The sequence below is a fragment of the Myotis daubentonii genome, chromosome X (assembly GCF_963259705.1).
Source record: "Myotis daubentonii chromosome X, mMyoDau2.1, whole genome shotgun sequence".
Lineage (NCBI taxonomy): Eukaryota > Metazoa > Chordata > Mammalia > Chiroptera > Vespertilionidae > Myotis > Myotis daubentonii.
In genome coordinates, this window is record NC_081861.1 from 53,131,277 (window position 1) to 53,150,594 (window position 19,318).

The following is a 19,318-nucleotide window of genomic DNA, read 5'->3' on the forward strand; positions in this document are numbered from 1 at the left end:
GGATACAAGACTGGTACAATATTTGCAAACAAATGTGATACATCACATAAATAAATTGAAAGACCGAAATCACATGATCATATCAATAGATGCAGAAAATGCATATGACAAAAATCCAACACCCATTTTTTATAAAAACTCTTAGCAAAGTGGGAATAGAGGGATCGTACCTAAACATAAAAAAGGCCATATGTGATAAACCTATAGCCAACAGCATATTCAATGGGCAAAAACTGAAATCATTTCCCCTAAGAACAGGAACAAGATAGGGATATTCACTTTCACCACTCTTCTTAAAGACAGAACTAGAAGTCCTAGCCACAGCGACCAGACAATAAAAATAAATAAAATGCAACAAAATTGAAAAAGAGAAAGTGAAACTGTCATTATTTGCAAATGACATGACATTGTATATAGAAAACCCTAAAGACTCCACCAAAAACTACTAGATTTAATAAACAAATTAGGCAATGTAGCAGAATACATAATTAATACCCAGAAATCAATGACATTTTTATACACCATAAAGAGAAACTAAACAAACAATCCCACTTACCACTGCAACAAAAAATTAAGACACTTAGGAATAAACTTAACCATGGAGGTTAAAGACCTATATTCAGAAAACTACAGGATATTGAAAAAAGTGATAGAGGAAGATATAAACAAGTGGAAGAATATACCATGTTCATGTTTGGTAGAATTAATATCATTAAAATGTCCATACTACCCAAAGCAATCTATAGATTCAGTGCAATCCCTATTAAAATACCAACGGCATATTTCACAGATCTAGAACAAATACTCCAAAAATTTATATGGAACCTAAAAACAAACAAACAAACAAACAAACAAACAACACTAGTGTCAGCAATCTTGACAAAGAAGAACAAAGTTGGACACCAAGTTATACTACAAAGCCACTTTAATCTGGTACTGGCACAAGAACAGACACATAGAACAACAGAACAGAACAGAGAACCCAGAAATCGACCCAGGCCATTATGCTTAATTAATATTTGACAAAGGAGGCAAGAGCATACAATGGAGTAAAGACAGGCTCTTCAATAAATGGTACTGGGAAAATTGGACAGGTACACATACAAAAAATGAAATCAGACCACCAACTTACACTATATACAAGAATAAACTCAAAATGAATAAAAACTTAAAGGCAAGTAGTGGAACCATAAAAATTTCAGAAGAAACTATAGGCAGAAAAATCTCAGACATCTCTTGTAGCCATATATTTGCTGACACATGTCCTAGGTCAAGGGAAACAAAGGAGAAAATAAACAAATGGGACTACATCAAAATAAAAAGCTTCTTCACAACAACAACAAAATCAACAAAATGAAAGGGGAGCCTACTGTATGTGAGAATATATTTTCCAATGATACATCTAATAAGGAATTAATTTCCAAAATATTCCAAAATATATGATACTCATACAACTTAAGAAATAGAAGACAAACAATCCAGTTAAAAAATGGCCAAAGGACCTAAATAGACACTCCTCCAAAGCAGACATAAGGAAGACCAAGAGCCATATGAAAAAATGCTCAAAGTCACTGATCACCCAGAAGATGCAAATTAAAATGACAATGAGGTATTACCTCACACCTGTCAGAATGGCTACCCTCAGCAAATCAACAAATGACAAGTCTTGGCGAGGATGTCGAAAAAAGGGAACCCTAGTATACTGTGGGTGGCAATGCAGACTGGTGCAACCACTATAGAAAACAGTATGGAGTTTCCTCAAAAAATTAAAAATGGAACAGTTATTTGGCCCAGTGTTCCCACTTCTAGGAATATATACTAAGAGACCCAAGCACGAATCAGAAAGAATGTATGCATCCTTATGTTCATAGCAGCACAATTTAAAATAGCTAAGATCTGGAACCAGCCCAAGTGCCCATCAATAGATGAATGGATAAAAATGCTGATGTACATTTACACCATGGAATACTATGCTTCTGTAAGAAAGAAGGCTCTTTTACCCCTTGAGACAGCATGGAGGGACCTGGAGAATATTTTGCTAAGCGAAAAAAGCCAGTAAGAGAAAGACAAGTATCACATGATCTCACTTATATGTGGAATCTAATGAACAAAACAAACTGATTAAAAATAGATCCAGAAATATAGAAGCATGGAACAGTCTGATGATTTCAGAGGGAAGGTGGGAGTGGGGAGAGATTAATCAAAGAACTTATAGTGTGGTGAAGGCCTGGTGGAGGAGTGAGTGCAGGGTGGAGAGGGTCAATGGGGAAAAAGGAGGCCCATCTGTAATACTTTCAACTATAAAGGTAATTTAAAAAAAAAAAAGAATACTGACAACCATTGGGTTGGGATATAGTTTTGAGAAAATAAAATAGATTTAAGAACAAATAATGATGGAAAATATGACAGGGTAAAATATATGGAGGATCCCAACTGTGTGGCTCAGTGGTTGAGTATTGACCCATGAAGTAGGAGGTCACAGTTTGATTCTTGGTCAGAGCATATGTCCGAGTTGCGGGCTCGATCCCCAGTAAGAGGTGTGCAGGAGGCAGCCGATCTATGAGTCTCTCTCATCATTGATGTTTCTATCTCTCTTGTCCTCTCCCTTCCTCTTTGAAATCAATAAAAAATATTTTTAAAAAGATATGGAGGACAGAATGAAAGACCCAACCTTTATCTAAGAGGAGCTCCAAAAGAAAAATGGGAAAAAGGCAATATTCAAGGACATAATGGCTGAGGATTTCCCAATATTGACGAAATATTTAAAAAGCATAAGTGGCAAAGTAAAATAAAATTAAATGGCAAATAAAATAAAATTAAATCTATATCCAGACCTATTAGTCAAACTGCAGAACAACAAAAACAAAGAGAAAAACCTTTTAAAACTACTAGAGCAAAAAGACAGATTACCCCCAAAGGAACAACAATGAGATGAACAGCAAACTTTTAAATTACAAAATATAAGCCAGAAAACAGGTAAATGATATCTTCAAAGTTCTGAGGGAAAATATCTGTTAGCCAATTTTTCTAAACTCGGGTAAATTATTATTCAAGAGTGAAGGCAATAAGTGCTTGCTATGGCAGCACATATACTAAAATTGGAATGATACAGAAAAGATTAGCAAAGATGACATACAAATTTGTGAAGCATTGCATATTTTGTGCAGTGCCCTGTCATCCTCATACCCTTGGCTGATTAACACACACACACACACACACACACACACACACACACACACACACACACACACTGAAGGCAGTAAAAACATTTCCAGAAATGAACTGGAAGAATCAAGAACTCACAAACCCTGCTGAAAGAATACTAAAGTATGTACTTCAGCAAAGAAGCACTCATGTGGGAAAAATAATGGTGAGCAAAGATATTAGTAAACACTTGGGTAGATGTAAATGAGCATTGGTTGTAAAAATCAATAATGAGGATGATGAATGATTTAAGGATATAAAAACAACAATGGAAGGGCATGGTTTGGTTAAAACTTTCTAAGTTATTGAATTATTTTAAAGGAATAATGAAAAATCAATAGAAATAATGAAAAACTTTAGACATTTTAAGAAAAAAAGAACCCAAACAAAAAACATAATGTAGCATAACTTCCAAACTAGTAGGAATAAAATAATTTAAAAATTGACTAATCCAAAAAAAGCAAGAAGGGAAAAAAGCATAGTAAAGGACAGAATAAGAGAAAAATCCTATAATAACGAGATATAAATAAATCCAAATATATTATTAAGCACCATAAAGGTGACTGGACTAAAAACGTGTGAGCTAAAGGCACAATATTGGTTGTATTTAAAAATCCAAAATTTAACTAATTTCTGTTTATAAAAGTCATAACCTATAACTTAAGGGCACGGAAATTGATGGGAAAATATGTGGTAGGCAAATACTAGCCAAAATTGATATAGACATGTTAATGTTAAGCCAATGATACTTTAAAACAGGGAGGGAACCTTTTTTTCTGCCAAGGGCCATTTGGATATTTATAATTCACGGGTCATACAAAATTATCAACTTAAAAATTAGCCTGCTGAAATCATATAGGTTTCAAATGTACATTTATATGGCTTCTGCCATACCACCTAAATATGCCTGATCTCGTCTGATCTCAAAAGCTAAGCAGAGTCTGGCATGGTTAGTAGTTGGATGGAAGGCATTTTAACTATTAATTCAGTCCATTACCATGTAAAATGTTTTCATTTATTTGTGTATTCCTAGATTTATTTTATCACTGTACTATAGTCTTCAATGTAAACATCTTTTTGGTTAAATTTATTTTTTCTACTTATTTTATCCTTTTTGATGAAATTTGAAATGGGATTTTTCTTCTTGTTTTCCTTTCTGAGTGTTCATTATTATTATGAGCAAACATTACAGATGTCCTTACTGAAAAAAAATTAGCCTGCTGTATTTGGTCAAGCATTTAATTAACTCACCCCTAATGCCTTGGCAGGGCTAGATCAAATGATTTCATAGGCCTTATATGGCCTGCGGACAGAACATTCCCCACCCTTGCTTTAAAACAACAAATATTTTAGGGATAAATTGTGTCATAGAATACTGATAAAGGGAACAGTACACCAGAAAGATACAGCAATTCTAAATCTGTTTGCACATAAATATATTGCCTCAAATTATATAAAGCAAAAATTGAGAGAATTATAAGGTGATACTAATAAATCTATCATCAGTGATAAATTTTTAATATATCTATCCATGTTGATAGTGAAGACAAAAATTAACAGGAATGTAGATTTGCATGACACAATTTTTAAAAAAAACTTGATATACAGGGTGTAGTAAAAGTAGGTTTACAGTTGGGAGCATGCAAAACAGTTTATTTTTGTATTATTAACTATAAATTATTGTTTTGTTTTCCATATAAACAACTGTAAACCTACTTTTGTCCCACCCTGTGTGTAGAATTCTGTGCCCAATAACTACAGAAACCCATTCTTTAAAAATATACATAGATCATTTAGCACATTATTTTATCATAATGCAGTAAAATTAGAATTCCCAGAAACAAAAAGATAATAAAAAATAATACACTGGAAATTAAAAGAAAGTAGGTTATAAAATCACTAGGTGTAATATCATCCCATTTGGGGAAAAATAGTATCTATGTTATGCATTGGGGGAAAAAGGTTGGAAAGAACCACTAAAAATGGTAAGATTTTCTTGTCTTGATGATGAATTTTAGTTTTGCTTTATTTTTATTTATTTTTTTTAAAGAATGTTTATTGATTTTTAGAGAGAGAGGAAGGGAAAGGGAGAGAGATAAATGTCTATGTGAGAGCGAAACATGGATCGGCTGCCTCCTGCATATCCCCAAGCATGGATCAAACCCACAACCCAGGCATGTGCCTTTACTAAGAATAGAATTGTAATCTTTTGGTGCACTGGAGGATGTCCAACCAACTGAGCTACACCAGCCAGGGCTTTGCTTTATTTTTAAAGAGCTTTTCTGTATTGTTAGAACTTCCTGCTTGGAGTATGACAGCATGGAATTTTTCTTAATTAGAACAAAATTAACAATGCATTTTATTTAAGACTAGAGGCCCAGTGCAATAAGTCTGTGCACTCGGGAGGGTCCCTCAGCCCGGCCTGTGCCCTCTCACAGTCTGTGACCCCTCAGGGAATGACCACCTGCTGGCTTAGGCCTGCTCCCCAGGGGATTGGGCCTAAGCTGGAAGTCCAACATCCCTCTGGCAGCCCAGGAGCCCTCTGGGGATGTCCACTTGCCAGCAGGGAGCAGTCCTACCTGCAGTCGTACATCCTTAACACTGCTGAGTAGGCGGGAGAGGCTCCCACCACCACCGCTGTACTGCCAGCTGTCAGCCTGGCTTGTGGCTGAGCAGAGCTTCCCCTGTGGGAGTGCACTGACCACCAGGGAACAGCTCCTGTATTGAGCATCTGCCCCCTGGTGGTCAGTGTCTGTCATAGTGACCAGTGATTCCCAGTCGCTCTGCTGTTAGGGTCAATTTGCATATTACCCTTTCATTATATAGGATAGAGGCCTGGTGCATCGGTGGGGGCCGGCTGGTTTGCTCTGAAGGGTGTCCCAGATCAGGTTGGGGGTCCTGCTGGGGTGCCTGACCAGCCTGGGTGAGGGGCTGAGGGCCGTTTTCAGGTTGGCCACAGCCCCTTCAGGGTGGGGGTCCCCCCTGGGGTGCCTGGCCAGCCTGGGTGAGGTGCTGAGGGCCGTTTTCAGGCTGGCCACACCCCCTTCAGGGTGGAGGGTCCTGCTGGGGTCCCTGGCCAGCCTGGATGAGGGGCTCATGGCTGTTTGCAGACTGTCCAAGCCCCCCAGCAGGGACCCTCACCCCATGATGGTGTGGCCATCCTGGGTGAGGGGCTGATGGCTGTTTGCAGACTGGCCACAGCCCCCAGCCACCCAAGCTCCCAGTGTTGGCTGGCTGGAAGCAGGTATCTGGGATTTATTTAGCTTCTATAATTGAAACTTTGTTGCCTTTTGAGGAGGCCACAGTTGGTCAGAGCAGATGGGAAGCTTGGCTTCCTCCATTGCCGAGGCAACCAAGCCTCCTTCTTGCTCCAGCTCCGTGGCTGCCGGCCACCATCTTGGTTGGGTTAATTTGCATATAGTCTCTCTGATTGGCTGGTGGGCATGGCTTGGGTGTAGCAAAGGTATGGTCAATTAGCATCTTTGTCTTTTATTAGTGTAGATAACATGTAAAATAATACTTTGCCTGGGTTGTTGCAATAGTCTCCTAACTGGTCTCCCCATTCCCATTCTTGACTCCCAAGACACTCTTTTCCCTAAAGCACTTAGGATAAAATCCAAATTTCCAAACATTAGCCTGCAATGTTCTACATGACATTGCTCCAGACTACATTTCCAGACTTACCTCCACTCACACTCCCCAGGTTCACTCTACTCCAATCACTCTGGCTTTCATTTCCTTGAACTGTCCAAGTTTTTGCCAGTCTGGTTCTTCATTATTTGCTACCCCTGGCACCTAGAAGTCCTACTGTTCTCCTTCCCCCAATACTCTCTTTGCCTGGCTAAGTCCTAGGCATTCTTCATGTTTCAGCCAAAGTGTTAAATCTTTAGGAAAGTTATTTTCTGCTCTCCCTCCCCAGACTAGGTTTGGTTTCTCTGATAGATATTCTTAATGTACCTATGTTTTTTCCTTCACAGCAGTAACAATAAACTTGAAAATATATGGTTATGTGTTTACTTGGTTATTGTTTGTCTCCCTTGCTTAACTGGTTTTTGTTGTTGTTCCTCATCTTCACCTGAGGATATTTTTAAATTGATTTTTAGAGACAGTGGATTGAAGGGGAGACAGAGAGAAACATCAACATGAAAGAGACACATTGATTGGTTGCCTTCCGTACTGGTCCTAACCAGGGCAGGGGATCGAGCCTGCAACCGAAGCACATGCCCTTGACCGGAATCAAACCCAGGACCCTTCAGTCTGCAGGTCGACGCTCTATCCACTGAGCCAAACCAGCTATGGACTTGCTTAACTGTTTGCTCTATGAGGATAGACCATATCTAGTTTGCTATTGCTATATTGCCAGTTCCTAATATAGTGCTGAGTGGATATTTGTTGAAAGAATGCATAAAGGAGTGAATGAATAAATTATTGAATCTTCACAAGTTTTACTGGAAATTATGGACCCAAAAAGTGAGGTAAAGAAGTTTGTGAAGGAGAAGGCTAATGATATGCCACAATTGTGGTTTTAACTTCCAATTCTGGTAAGAGCTAACATTCATTGAAAAATGCTAACAAGATAAATTTCCTTTTGCCTTCTCTTTTCCTACATTTACTTTAGTGGACTATTCCTCTTGAAAGGAAAAAAATCCCGTGAATTAGCTTAAAGACAAAACAACAATGACAACACAGTTGTTACTTCTGAGGCCAAGAATGCAAAGACAGTGAGCTAGGATGATTTGTAGATGGGTATAAATTAGTGCATCATATTCCATTGTCTTAAATCTCTGTTTCATTATATAATTGATACAGTACAATATAACCAAAGCCCAATTCAAGTTGGCCTGGATATGTTCTATCTTCACTTCCAGGGACAATTTATACACATTCACTCAGCTTGAGTAATAATGGTTTCTGTAATTAAGGCCAGTACATAGGAAAAATATACATTTTCCCACTTACTGTTGCTTCACTAGAGAAGAAAAATATTGGTTACTGCTTAGGCTTGTTCAAGAATTTATACTTTAGGGTGTAATCTTAAATTCTTAAAATACATCCTTTTAAAAAGATGTGAAGAAAGCAAAATAGGAGGCTCTTTTAATCCTACAACATCATGGATTTAAATTCAGATATTAGCATCCTTTCAGTTAATCCCACCCTCAACTCTTTTTTAAAAAATGTTTCCTTAAACTGATTTTAGAGAGAGAACAAGGGAGAGAGAGAAAGAGAGAGAGAAACATTGATATGCACCTGACGGAGGGGATCAAATCCACAATCTAGGGATATGCCCTGACCTGGAATTGAACCCACAAATCTTTTGGTATATGGACAATGCTCTAACCAACCAAGCCATCCTCAACTCAACATCCACAGAAGAAACTCATGGTGGTAATTTCTATGTCAAATTCTCTTCAAGAGCTTAGATTTTTAACAAAACCACTTTTTCTAAAATCTCAGCCTTCTTCTTTGATTTGATCTACTTACAAACTAGATGCTTGGTAGTTATCTATATAAGTAAGTGCAGAAAATATCTGCTTGAGTATTTAGTTCCTTAATAGTTCACATGGAAGGAATAAATATCTTTCATTTATTCAACTTTTTTTCAAAATGTACTCCCAGGTAACACCACAGTTCTATGATAATGTGTGAGGCCAAGTCACACAAGCTTTAAAATATAATTTACTCATAAACAGTTCTGCAATAAACTTATGCAATGCAATAGAGAAGAGGTAGGGGGCATTGGCATAATTCATAAAAATAGGTATGTCCAATTAAGAATGAAGATAGAAATGAGAGAATAATATTTGTAAATGCATCACACTTTTCTTTATATTCCTTTTAAATTTCAAGGATTTCAATTACTAAAGATAAACACAGTATCCTGAAAAATATTGCTAATAACTATTAATGCATAAAATGAAAAATATTTTTGTCTAATTAGATCCAAACATGGAGAGCAGGACTGATGAAGCCAAATAATACCATGTGCTCAAGAGTATTTCTGATTCAAGTAAAACATGTGGTTAGCATGGTACATTAACTATTTATGAACCTTTGTTATTTGTATACTAGAGGCCTGGTACACGAAATTCATGCACTCAGGGTAGGGGTCCCTCAGCCTAGATTGGGAGAGGGTGCAGGCCAGGTGGAAGGACCCCACCAGTGCAAGATTGGGGCCAGGTGCCAGAGACCATTCATCGTCTTCACTAGCTGAGTTTAGACAGAGACCCCCCAAAAGCTAGTAGTCATTGAAAGTCCTAGTAAAGGTCAGGGCTTGAAAGTCCTAGCAAAGGTCAGGGCTGTGCACCACCCAGTTAATCTAGGAACCACTCAGTTAATTTAGGTAATAATAGTTGAAGCATCCCCACCCTAGTTCCCTTAATTCCTTAGATACTTATGTAGATTCTTGTTGATTATTGTTAATCAGATACTCTGCCTACTCCCGGAAATCTATTGATGAGCTAATCAGATACTTTGTCTATTCCCAGAATTTGTTTGCTGATCTGTGTGTCATTGAAACCTCCTTACCCTAGGGCTACCCCAAACAAACCTCCTTACCCTAGGGCTACCCCAAACAAACCTCCTTACCCTAGGGCTACCCTAGACCAAATAAAAGGTTGGAGGGGCCTGAGCATCAGTGGAAGTCCTTCGTGACTTGCCAGCCTGGACCACCAATATTGCAAAATTATCTCGTGTCTTTTTCTCTCATTTGTTGTGCGGCTTCTCTTTCAGATACCGAACCCTACTCCACACAGAACGTGGAGGGAGTCATACTTGACAGCCAGAGAAGGATGCAGGAGGTTGGCCAGCTGGGGAGGAGCCGTGGGCATGTCTGGCCCATCTCACTCAGTCCCTATTGGTCGAGCCCCAGCAGCAAGCTAACCTACTGGTCAGAGCATCTGCCCACTGGTGGTCAGTGTAAGTCATGGCGTGCAGTTGAGTAGCCTTAGCATATCATTAGCATATTATGCTTTGATTGGTTGAATGGCCAACCAGATGACCGGACACTTAGCATTTTAGGCTTTTATTATATAGGACTAGAGGCCCGGTGCACAAAAATTTGTGCACTCGGGGGGGAGGGGGGTCCCTCAGCACGGCCTGTGCCCTCTCGCAGTCTGGGACCCCTCGGGAGATAACGACCTGCTGGCTAAGGCCTGCTCCCGGGTGGCAGAGGGCAGGCCTAATCCCTAGGTGCAGCCCCTGGTCAGGCTCAGAGCAGGGCTGATTGGGAGGTTGCGATGCCACCCTCAGTCACGCTCAGGATAGGGCCGATTGGGGGGTTGGGGCACCATCCCCTGACACACTCAAGGCAGGGTCAATGGGGAGGTTGCAGCGCCACCCCCTGTCACAAACAGAGAAGGGCCAATTAGGGTGTTGGGGCGCTGCCCCCTGTCACGCACAGAGCAGGGCTGATCAGGGGGTTGGGGAGCTCCCCCCTGTCATGCACAGAGCAGGGTGATCAGGGGGTTTGGGCGCTGCCCCCTGTCACGCTGATCCCGGTGCTGGGAGGCATATTACCCTTTTACTATATATAATAGAGGCCTGGTGCATGGGTGGGGGCTGGCTGGTTTGCCCTGAAGGGTGTCCTGGATCAGGGTGGGGGTCCCCACTGGGGTGCCTGGCCAGCCTGGATGAGGGGATGATGGCTGTTTGCAGCTGGGCACACACCCTTCAGGGTGGGGGTCCCCACTGGGGTGCCTGGCCAGTCTGGGTGAGGGGATGATGGCTGTTTGTAGCTGGTCATACACTCTTCAGGGTGGGGGTCCCCACTGGGGTGCCTGGCCAGCCTGGGTGAGGGGATGATGGCTGTTTGCAGCTGGTCACACACCCTTCAGGGTGGGGGTCCCCACTGGGGTGCCTGGCCAGTCTGGGTGAGGGGCTGAGGGCAGTTTTCAGGCTGGGACTGAAGCTCCCAACTGCTCCTTTTTTTCTTTTTTCTTTTTTTATTCTGGGCCAGCTTTAGCTCTGAGGCTCCAGCTCTTAGGCCTCCGCTGCTGAAAGCAGGTATCTCGTTTGTTTCGGTTCTATAATCAAAACTCTGTATCAACTCCAGCTCTGAGATCCCGGGCTTGCTGAAAGCTGTTTTCTGGGGTTTTGTTTAGCTTCTATATGTTACAATGTTTCTTAAACTGCAAGCTCAGAGTTCTGCAGTGGCAGGCGGGGAACATTGCAGCCCTCTGTCACTGAAGCAAGCAAGCCTCATGTTCAGTTTAAGCTGCCTGGCTGCTCGCCGCCATCTTGGCTGGCAGTTAATTTGCATATCGCCCTGATTAGCCAATGGGAAGGGTAGCGGTCGTACGCCAATTACCATGTTTCTCTTTTATTAGATAGGATTCCAGAACACTTTTGAGAGCCTAAACAGAGGACACTAAATCATTTGATCAATGAAAAGACGAAAAATACACTTTTCTGGTAATAATAAGGCCAATTGCTATGTAACTGACTGTATCACAGTATAATTAATTGGCTTAAGTTCTTAAGACTACTGAAATAAGTAGACCATCCATTTCATGGTCTTATCTCAATTATTTAATTGATCATGTAGTAGTCTAATGGTTAACCTATAACATCTATCCAGCTATCACTATAAAAGTGGAATAGCTTATTAGTATGAGAAAACTATATTTTCTATCAGAGTGGCAGAAATGACTGTAAATGATCAGAATCCTATATAATAAAAGTGTAGTATGCAAATTGTCCCCTCTACCCGGAGTTCTTCCGGGAGTTTGACCAGGGGGTGGGGCCAGCCAGGGGAAGGGAGGGAGTACCTGGCTAGCCACTGCCAGCCGCCAGGGACCCTACTAATGCACAAATTTTGTGCCCTGGGCTTCTAGTATTAGTGTAATTGTATTTAGGCCCTTGCTAAAGTTTGTTAGAATAATAAAGAGAAAAGAGAAAACATTAACCATTTATTTTTTTATCAGGGCTATTTTGCCATGTTTCTCCCTTCCTCATGCAGTTTCAGAAGAAATTAACAAAATCCAATTCTCTTTTCAAAGTTACAGTAACTTCAAGAGTTTCAGTTTCCATGATATAGGAAGCTTTGGCACTGTTGCAATCCACAGGATGGGGAAAGTTCAACAACAATTTCCTAAACAAAACAAAACAAAACAAACATAGAATGAGCTTCCTAAAGTGATAGAAAGAAGACATCACTTTTAAGAAGGCAATGGAGAAAGCAAGTTATACCATTAGAACATTATAAACCAGAAACAAAACAAAAAAACACACACCAATATTTAGACAGTACTAGTACTGGATCAAAAGTACACCTAAATAACACAAATAGTATGACAGTTTTTTGGCCTTAAAAACCCAAGCAGTGGTTTTTATTCCCTCCTCTTTTTTTTCTAAATTGACCTCATTTTGTATGATATAAACATAGTCTCAGGCTATGTTTATAGACATAAAAATAGAACCATTGCCACCTTTAAGTTGGTTGGATAGATTTGTTGACAGCCATACTTATGTGTGCATGGATTGTGGATAGTTGACACAAATCTGAAAATTGAAATGGTTCCACAAGAATTCTGCTAACAAAACTTTAGGCTGAGTCTCTAAGGCCTGGAATGATTTCAATTCCAGATCAATGAGAGTGCTTCTCTCCGCTTGTTTCTGGTTCTTTCTACTATGCATTAACAAAAAGTCCCAATGAGGGGTTGCTGGGTTTATTTTGCAGTGGATGGCTCAGTTTCTGGATAACTTCATGCTTTAGATGCTTTACGGGGATATGACATCCATAATTCTGCCATAGTGATATTAATGTAAATTATGCATGGGGTTGGTACATGCTGGTATCTGAAGAAAATTAAATTCATGAAACACTTGGTACCTTACATTCTCGATAGAGAAGGCTTAAGTAACTATAAAATAGTGGACAGAAAAGCTCATTTACAAGTTATAAGGTCTAAATCAGTAGGAATTTTGATATTTTTAGGGGTACTTATTGAATACTTGTATAAATAACTAGTATTTGGCCCTAACTGGTTTTGCTCAGTGGATAGAGCATCGGCCTGTGGACCGAAGGGTCCTGGGTTCGATTCCAGGTCAGGGCAAATACCTCAGTTGCAGGCTCCTCCCCAGCCTGGGTCCTGGTTGGGGCGCATGCAGGAGATAACCAATTTCTGTGTTTCTCTTACATTGATACTTCTATCTTTCCCTCTCTTCCACTCTCTCTAAAAATCAATGGAAAAATATCCTCAGGTGAGGATAAAAAAAGAAAAAGAAGAAGAACTAGTATTTGAAAACAAAAACCTTGAAAATCAATTGCTTCTTTACTGATTTGCAGACCTAAATTCAGGACACTGGGCTCATTAAAAGTATTTACCACACATCTACAGAAGCTGAAGAAGAAATTTTATGTGACTTTCATTTTATTACAGATATATAAGATAGGAGAACCACCTCCTTTCACCTTAACTAATGAAATTATGAGGTATTTTAATGTAGCCTTTAATATATGATATCTCAAAAAAGTAGGTGCAGAAACATTTAGAGTCCATCTTTTTAAATATATTAACAATATAAGTTGTGCTACAGTTATATTTGCTTTATCCCTTATTCTACAAATTATAATATATTCACTTTAAAAAGAAAGCAAAGTTCAGTGGTAGTAGCTTCACTGCACTGAAAGACAACTATAAATCACCTGAAGAATAAATTCCAATGACAATAAACACTTCCCTGTCCAGAAATAAATAAATTTTAAAAAGACAGTTAGTGGCCATTGGAATGATCCATCTATCCCTGTATTTCTGTCTAGTCCTTAGTTATGGCTTTACATAATACAATTTTGAATAATACAACCTGTGTAACTTATTTAGACTCTTAGGAGAAGGAACATATTTTGACCTAATCTCTTTACTGTCTCATATCTGAGATTTATATTTAAACAAAGCAAAATTTTTCCAAATACTTGACCATTGAAGGATAGGAATGTATCTTATCTTGGTGTCCCCCCACTATCTAGCAGAAGAGTTTATAAATATTTGTTGAGTGAATAAATAAATGAGTCAAAAGCAAACTGGTCACCACAAAGTGATATTTGAATAACTACTATAGATTAGTAATTAGTACTATAAAATGTGAACAAACGTTTAAACCCAAACCCCTCTACCTTTACATTGATAATGTATTTGTATTTTAAGAAGCTAAAGTTTAGACACTGGTCAAATATTTATCCAGTCCAAATTTTCATTAGGAATTATGTAAAGGCAGACAATAATATATGAAAATAAAAAAATATCTATACAGTGAACATTAGAGACTTGCATGCTCACATTTATTTTTTTTATTTTATTTTTTTTAATATATTTTATTGATTTTTTACAGAGAGGAAGGGAGAGAGATAGTCAGAAACATCGATGAGAGAGAAACATCGGCCAGCCGCCTCCTGCACATCCCCCACCGGGGATGTGCCCGCAACCCAGGTACATGCCCTTGACCGGAATCGAACCCAGGACCTTTCAGTCCGCAGGCCGACGCTCTATCCACTGAGCCAAACCGGTTTCGGCGCATGCTCACATTTATAATGGAGAATTCAAGATGATGTTGCTTGCAAGAGATATACATAAAGGACAATCTTGCTCTGAGCATACTTACATAATGCAATTTTTATTTTATGTAGTTAATAAATGCTTTGATTTACATATCTGTGTAAAACACAGACATGGCCTTTTTTAAAAAAATTTTAATCCTCACCCAAGGATATTTTCCCATTGATTTTTAGAGAGAGGGAAAGACAGAGAGAAATATCGATGCGAGAGAAATACATCCATTGGTTGCCTCCTGCATGCGCCCTGACCAGAGCCTGGGCCGAGGAGGAGCCTGCAACTGAGGTACATGCCCTTGACCGGAATCGAACCCAGGACCCTGAGTGGCCAATGCTCTATCCTCTCAGCCAAACCGGCTAGGGCAAAACATGGCCTTTTTAAGGTTTCCTATTGGAGATAAGATATAACTATTTTCAAAGAAAGTGCAGAAATACCTTCTGAGCTGCAATTCACTATTCTATTTAGAAAACTTTAGGTATTGATGTCATGGAATATCAGTCAACTATCAAGCTGAATTAAAGGAGCACAGCAAAGGTGAAAATAATCTAAAGCAGCACTCAACTAAAATTAACTTATACCTGTCTTTAGAATGTGCCTTTATTATCATGTTCAAGGAATTTAATTATGATATTCTTTGAATTCACTTAAAAAATAATGAGTGGTAGCAATACTTATATCTGACAACACAGGCCTCAAAGTGAAGGCCGTAACAAGAGTTAAGGAGGGCCACTTCATAAGACTAAAGGGAACAATTCAACAAGAGGATATAACTCTGGTAAACATATATGCACCCAATACAAGAGCACCCAAATACATAAAAAAGTCTGGAAGAGATCAACAGCAATACAGTCATAGTAGGGGACTTTAATACCCCATTCACAACAGTGGATAAATCCTCTAAACAACAACAAAAAAAATCACCAAAGAAACAGCAATCCTAAATGACTCACTAGATCAGATGTACTTAATTGACATCTACAGAACATTTCACCCCAAAGATACAGACTATACATTCATCTAAAGTGCACACAGGACATTTTTAAAGATAGACCACATATTAGGACACAGGCAAAGTCTCTTCAAATTCAAGAATACTGAAATCATATCAAGCATCTTCTCAGATCACAATGGCATAAAATTAGAAATCAACTACAATAAAAACAACGAAAAAAATCAAACACTTGGAGACTAAATAGCATGCTATTAAACAATGATTGGGTTACCAAAGAGATCTAAGAAGAAATAAAAAGCATCCTGGAAACAAATGACAATGAAAATACAACAATCCAAAATTGGAAACAGTGAAAGGGGTCCTGAGAAGGAAGTTCATATCTCTACAAGGCTACCTCAAAAATAAAGAAAAAATGGCAACAAATTATCTAACCCTGCAACTTAAAGAATTATAAAGAGAGCAGCAAGAAAATCCCAGAGTAAGCAGAAGAAAAGAAATAATAAAGATCAGAATGGAAATAAATGACATAGAGACAGAAAAATACAAAAGATCAATAAAACCAAGAGCTGGTTCTTTTTTTTTAATATATTTTATTGATTTTTTACAAAGAGGAAGGGAGAGGGATAGAGAGTTAGAAACATCAATGAGAGAGAAACATTGATCAGCTGCCTCCTGCACACTCCCCACTGGGGATATGCCTGCAACCAAGGTACATGCCCCTGACCAGAACCGAACCCGGGACCCTTCAGTCCGCAGGCTGACGCTCTATTCACTGAGCCAAACTAGTTAGGGCAAGAGCTGGTTCTTTGAAAAGATAAACAATATTGATGAACCCCTAGCCAGGCTCACCAAGAAAGAGAGAGACTACTCAAATAAACAAAATCAGAAATGAAAGAGGTGAAGTAACAACTGACCCCACAGACATACAAAGGATTGTGAAAAAAATACTATGAACAACTCTACTCCAAAAAACTGAACAACCTTTATGAAATGGACATATTCCTACAGAAATACAAGCTGCCAAAACTCAATCAGGAAGAATAAAAAAACATGAATAAGCTTATAATTACTGATGAAATTGAAACAGTAATCAAAAAACTTCCAGCAAACAAAAGTCCTGTACTAGTTAGCCTCACAGAGGAATTTTACCAAACAGTCAAAGAAGAACTAAAACCTATCATTTTCAAAAAATTCAAGAGGAAGGCACACTTCCAAGCTCTTTCTATGAAGCTAGCATTATCCTAATTCCAAAACCAGATAAGAAAGAGAATTACAGGCCAATATCCCTGATGAACATAGATGTTAAAATTGTCAAAAAAAAATTCTAGCAAATCGGATCCAGCATTACATTAGAAAGATCATACACCATAATTAAGTGAGATTTATTCCCGGGATGCAAGACTGGTACAATATCCACAAATCAATAAAAGTGATACATCACATAAACAAATTGAGAGACAAAAATCACATAATCATATCAATTGATTCAGAAAAGGCATTTGACAAAATCCAACATCCTTTCCTGATAAAAACTCACAGCAAAGTGGGAATAGAGGTATCATATCTCAACATAATGAAAACCTTATATGACAAACCTACGGCCAACATCATACTCAACGGGCAAAAACTAAAACCATTTCTCCTGAGAACAGGAATAAGACAAGGATGCCCACTTTCACCACTCCTGTTCAACAAGCACTGGAAGTGCTAGCCAAACTGATCAGACAAGAAGAAGAAATAAAAGGCATCCAAATTGGAAAAGACGAAGTAAAATTGTCACTATTCGCAGATAAAATGATATTGTACATAGAAAACCCTAAAGACTCCACCAAAAAACTACTAGACTTAATAAATGAATTTGGCAATGTAGCAGGACACAAAATTAACACCCAGAAATCTATGGCTTTTTTTTATAAACCAATAATGAACTCACAGAAAGAGAAACTTTAAAAATCCCATTTACCACTGCAACAAAAAAAGTTAAGATACCTTGGAATAAACTTAACCAAGAAGGTAAAGGACCTGTACTCAGAAAATTACAGGACGCTGAAAAAAGAGATAGAGGAAGACATAAACAAATGGAAGAATACACCGTGTTCATGGATTGGTAGAATCAACAACATTAAAAGGTCCATACATCCAAAGCAATCTACAGATTCAATGCACTCTCCATTAAAATAACAATAGCAAATTTCAAAGACCTAGAACAAACTCTCCAAAAATTCATCTGGGATAATTAAAAAAAAAGACCCTGAATAGCCACAGCAATCCTGAGAAAGAAGAACAAAGTAGGAAGGATCACAATACCAGCTATCAAGCTATATTACAAAGCCACTGTTCTCAAAACTGCCTGGGACTGAAAAAAACAAACAAACAAACAAACAAACAAACAAACACAAAAACAGATATATTGACCAATGGAACAGAACAGAGAACCCAGAATTTGACCCAAGCTATTATGCTTAATTAATATTCAACAAAGGAGGCAAGAGCATACAATGGAGTCAAGACAGTCTCTTCAATAAATGGTGTTAGGAAAATTGGACAGATACAAGGAAAAAAAAGAAACTACACCATAAACAAAAATAAACTCAAAATGGATAAAGGATTTAAACGTAAGATGGGAAACCATAAAAATCTTAGAAGAATCCATAGGCCACAAAATATCAGACATATCTCATGTTAATATCTTTACCAGCACATCTCCTAGGACAATGGAAACTAAGGAAGAAATTAAAAAAAAAAATGGGACTACATCAAAATAAAAAGCTTCGGCACAGCAAAAGAAACCATCAACAAAACAAGAGAGCCCACTGCATGGGAGAACATATTTGCCAATGTTACATCCAATAACAGTTTAATCTCCAAAATCTACAAGGAACTCATACAACTTAACAAAAGAAAGATAAACAACCCAATTAAAAAATGGGCAAAGGACCTAAATAGACACTTTTTGAAAGAGGACATACAGAAGGCCCAGAGACATATATATGAAAACATGCTCAAAGTCACTAAGCATTTGAGAGATGCAAATCAAAACAACAATGAGGTATCACCTCACACTTGTCAGAATGGCTATCATCAACAAATCAACAAATGACAAGTGCAGGTGAAGATGCAGAGAAAAAGGAACCCTCATGAACAACTGGTGGGAATGCAGACTGGTGCAGCCACTGTGGAGAATAGTATGGAGTTTCCTAAAAAAATTAAAAATGGAACTCCCATTTGACCCAGTGATCCCACTTCTAGGAATATATCCCAGGAAAACAGAAACACCAATCAGAAAGAATATATGTACCCCTATGTTCATAGCAGCACAATTTACAATAGCTAAGATTTGGAAACAGCCTAAGTGCCCATCATCAGTGAGTGGATTAGAAAACTGTGGTACATCTACACAATGGAATACTATGCTGCTGTAAAAATAAAGGAATTCTTACTATTTGCAACAGCATGATGGAACTACAGAGCATTATGCTAAGCGAAATAAGCCAGTCAGAGAAATATAAATATTACATGATCTCACTCATTTGTGGAATATAATGAACAACATAAATGGCTGAACAAAAATAGATCTAGAGACATAGAAGAATCGAACAGACTGTCCAACTTA

At 38.5% G+C, this 19,318-nt stretch overlaps 1 protein-coding gene and 1 pseudogene across 2 annotated transcripts in view; one reads left to right on the forward strand and one right to left on the reverse strand.

The window, feature by feature from the left end:
• The first annotated feature begins 3,068 nt into the window (after positions 1 to 3,068).
• LOC132225368 (U6 spliceosomal RNA) lies at positions 3,069 to 3,162 on the forward strand (annotated as a pseudogene).
• Positions 3,163 to 12,066: 8,904 nt separating this feature from the next.
• Positions 12,067 to 19,318, reverse strand: part of DNAAF6 (dynein axonemal assembly factor 6) — a 68,912-nt gene continuing 61,660 nt past the window's right edge. For both annotated transcript variants that reach the window (XM_059679944.1, XM_059679945.1), the window contains exon 7: positions 12,067 to 12,292. In XM_059679944.1, coding sequence (XP_059535927.1) covers positions 12,163 to 12,292 — 130 coding nt within the window. In that variant the 3' untranslated portion in view covers positions 12,067 to 12,162. The remainder of the gene's footprint in view (positions 12,293 to 19,318) is intronic.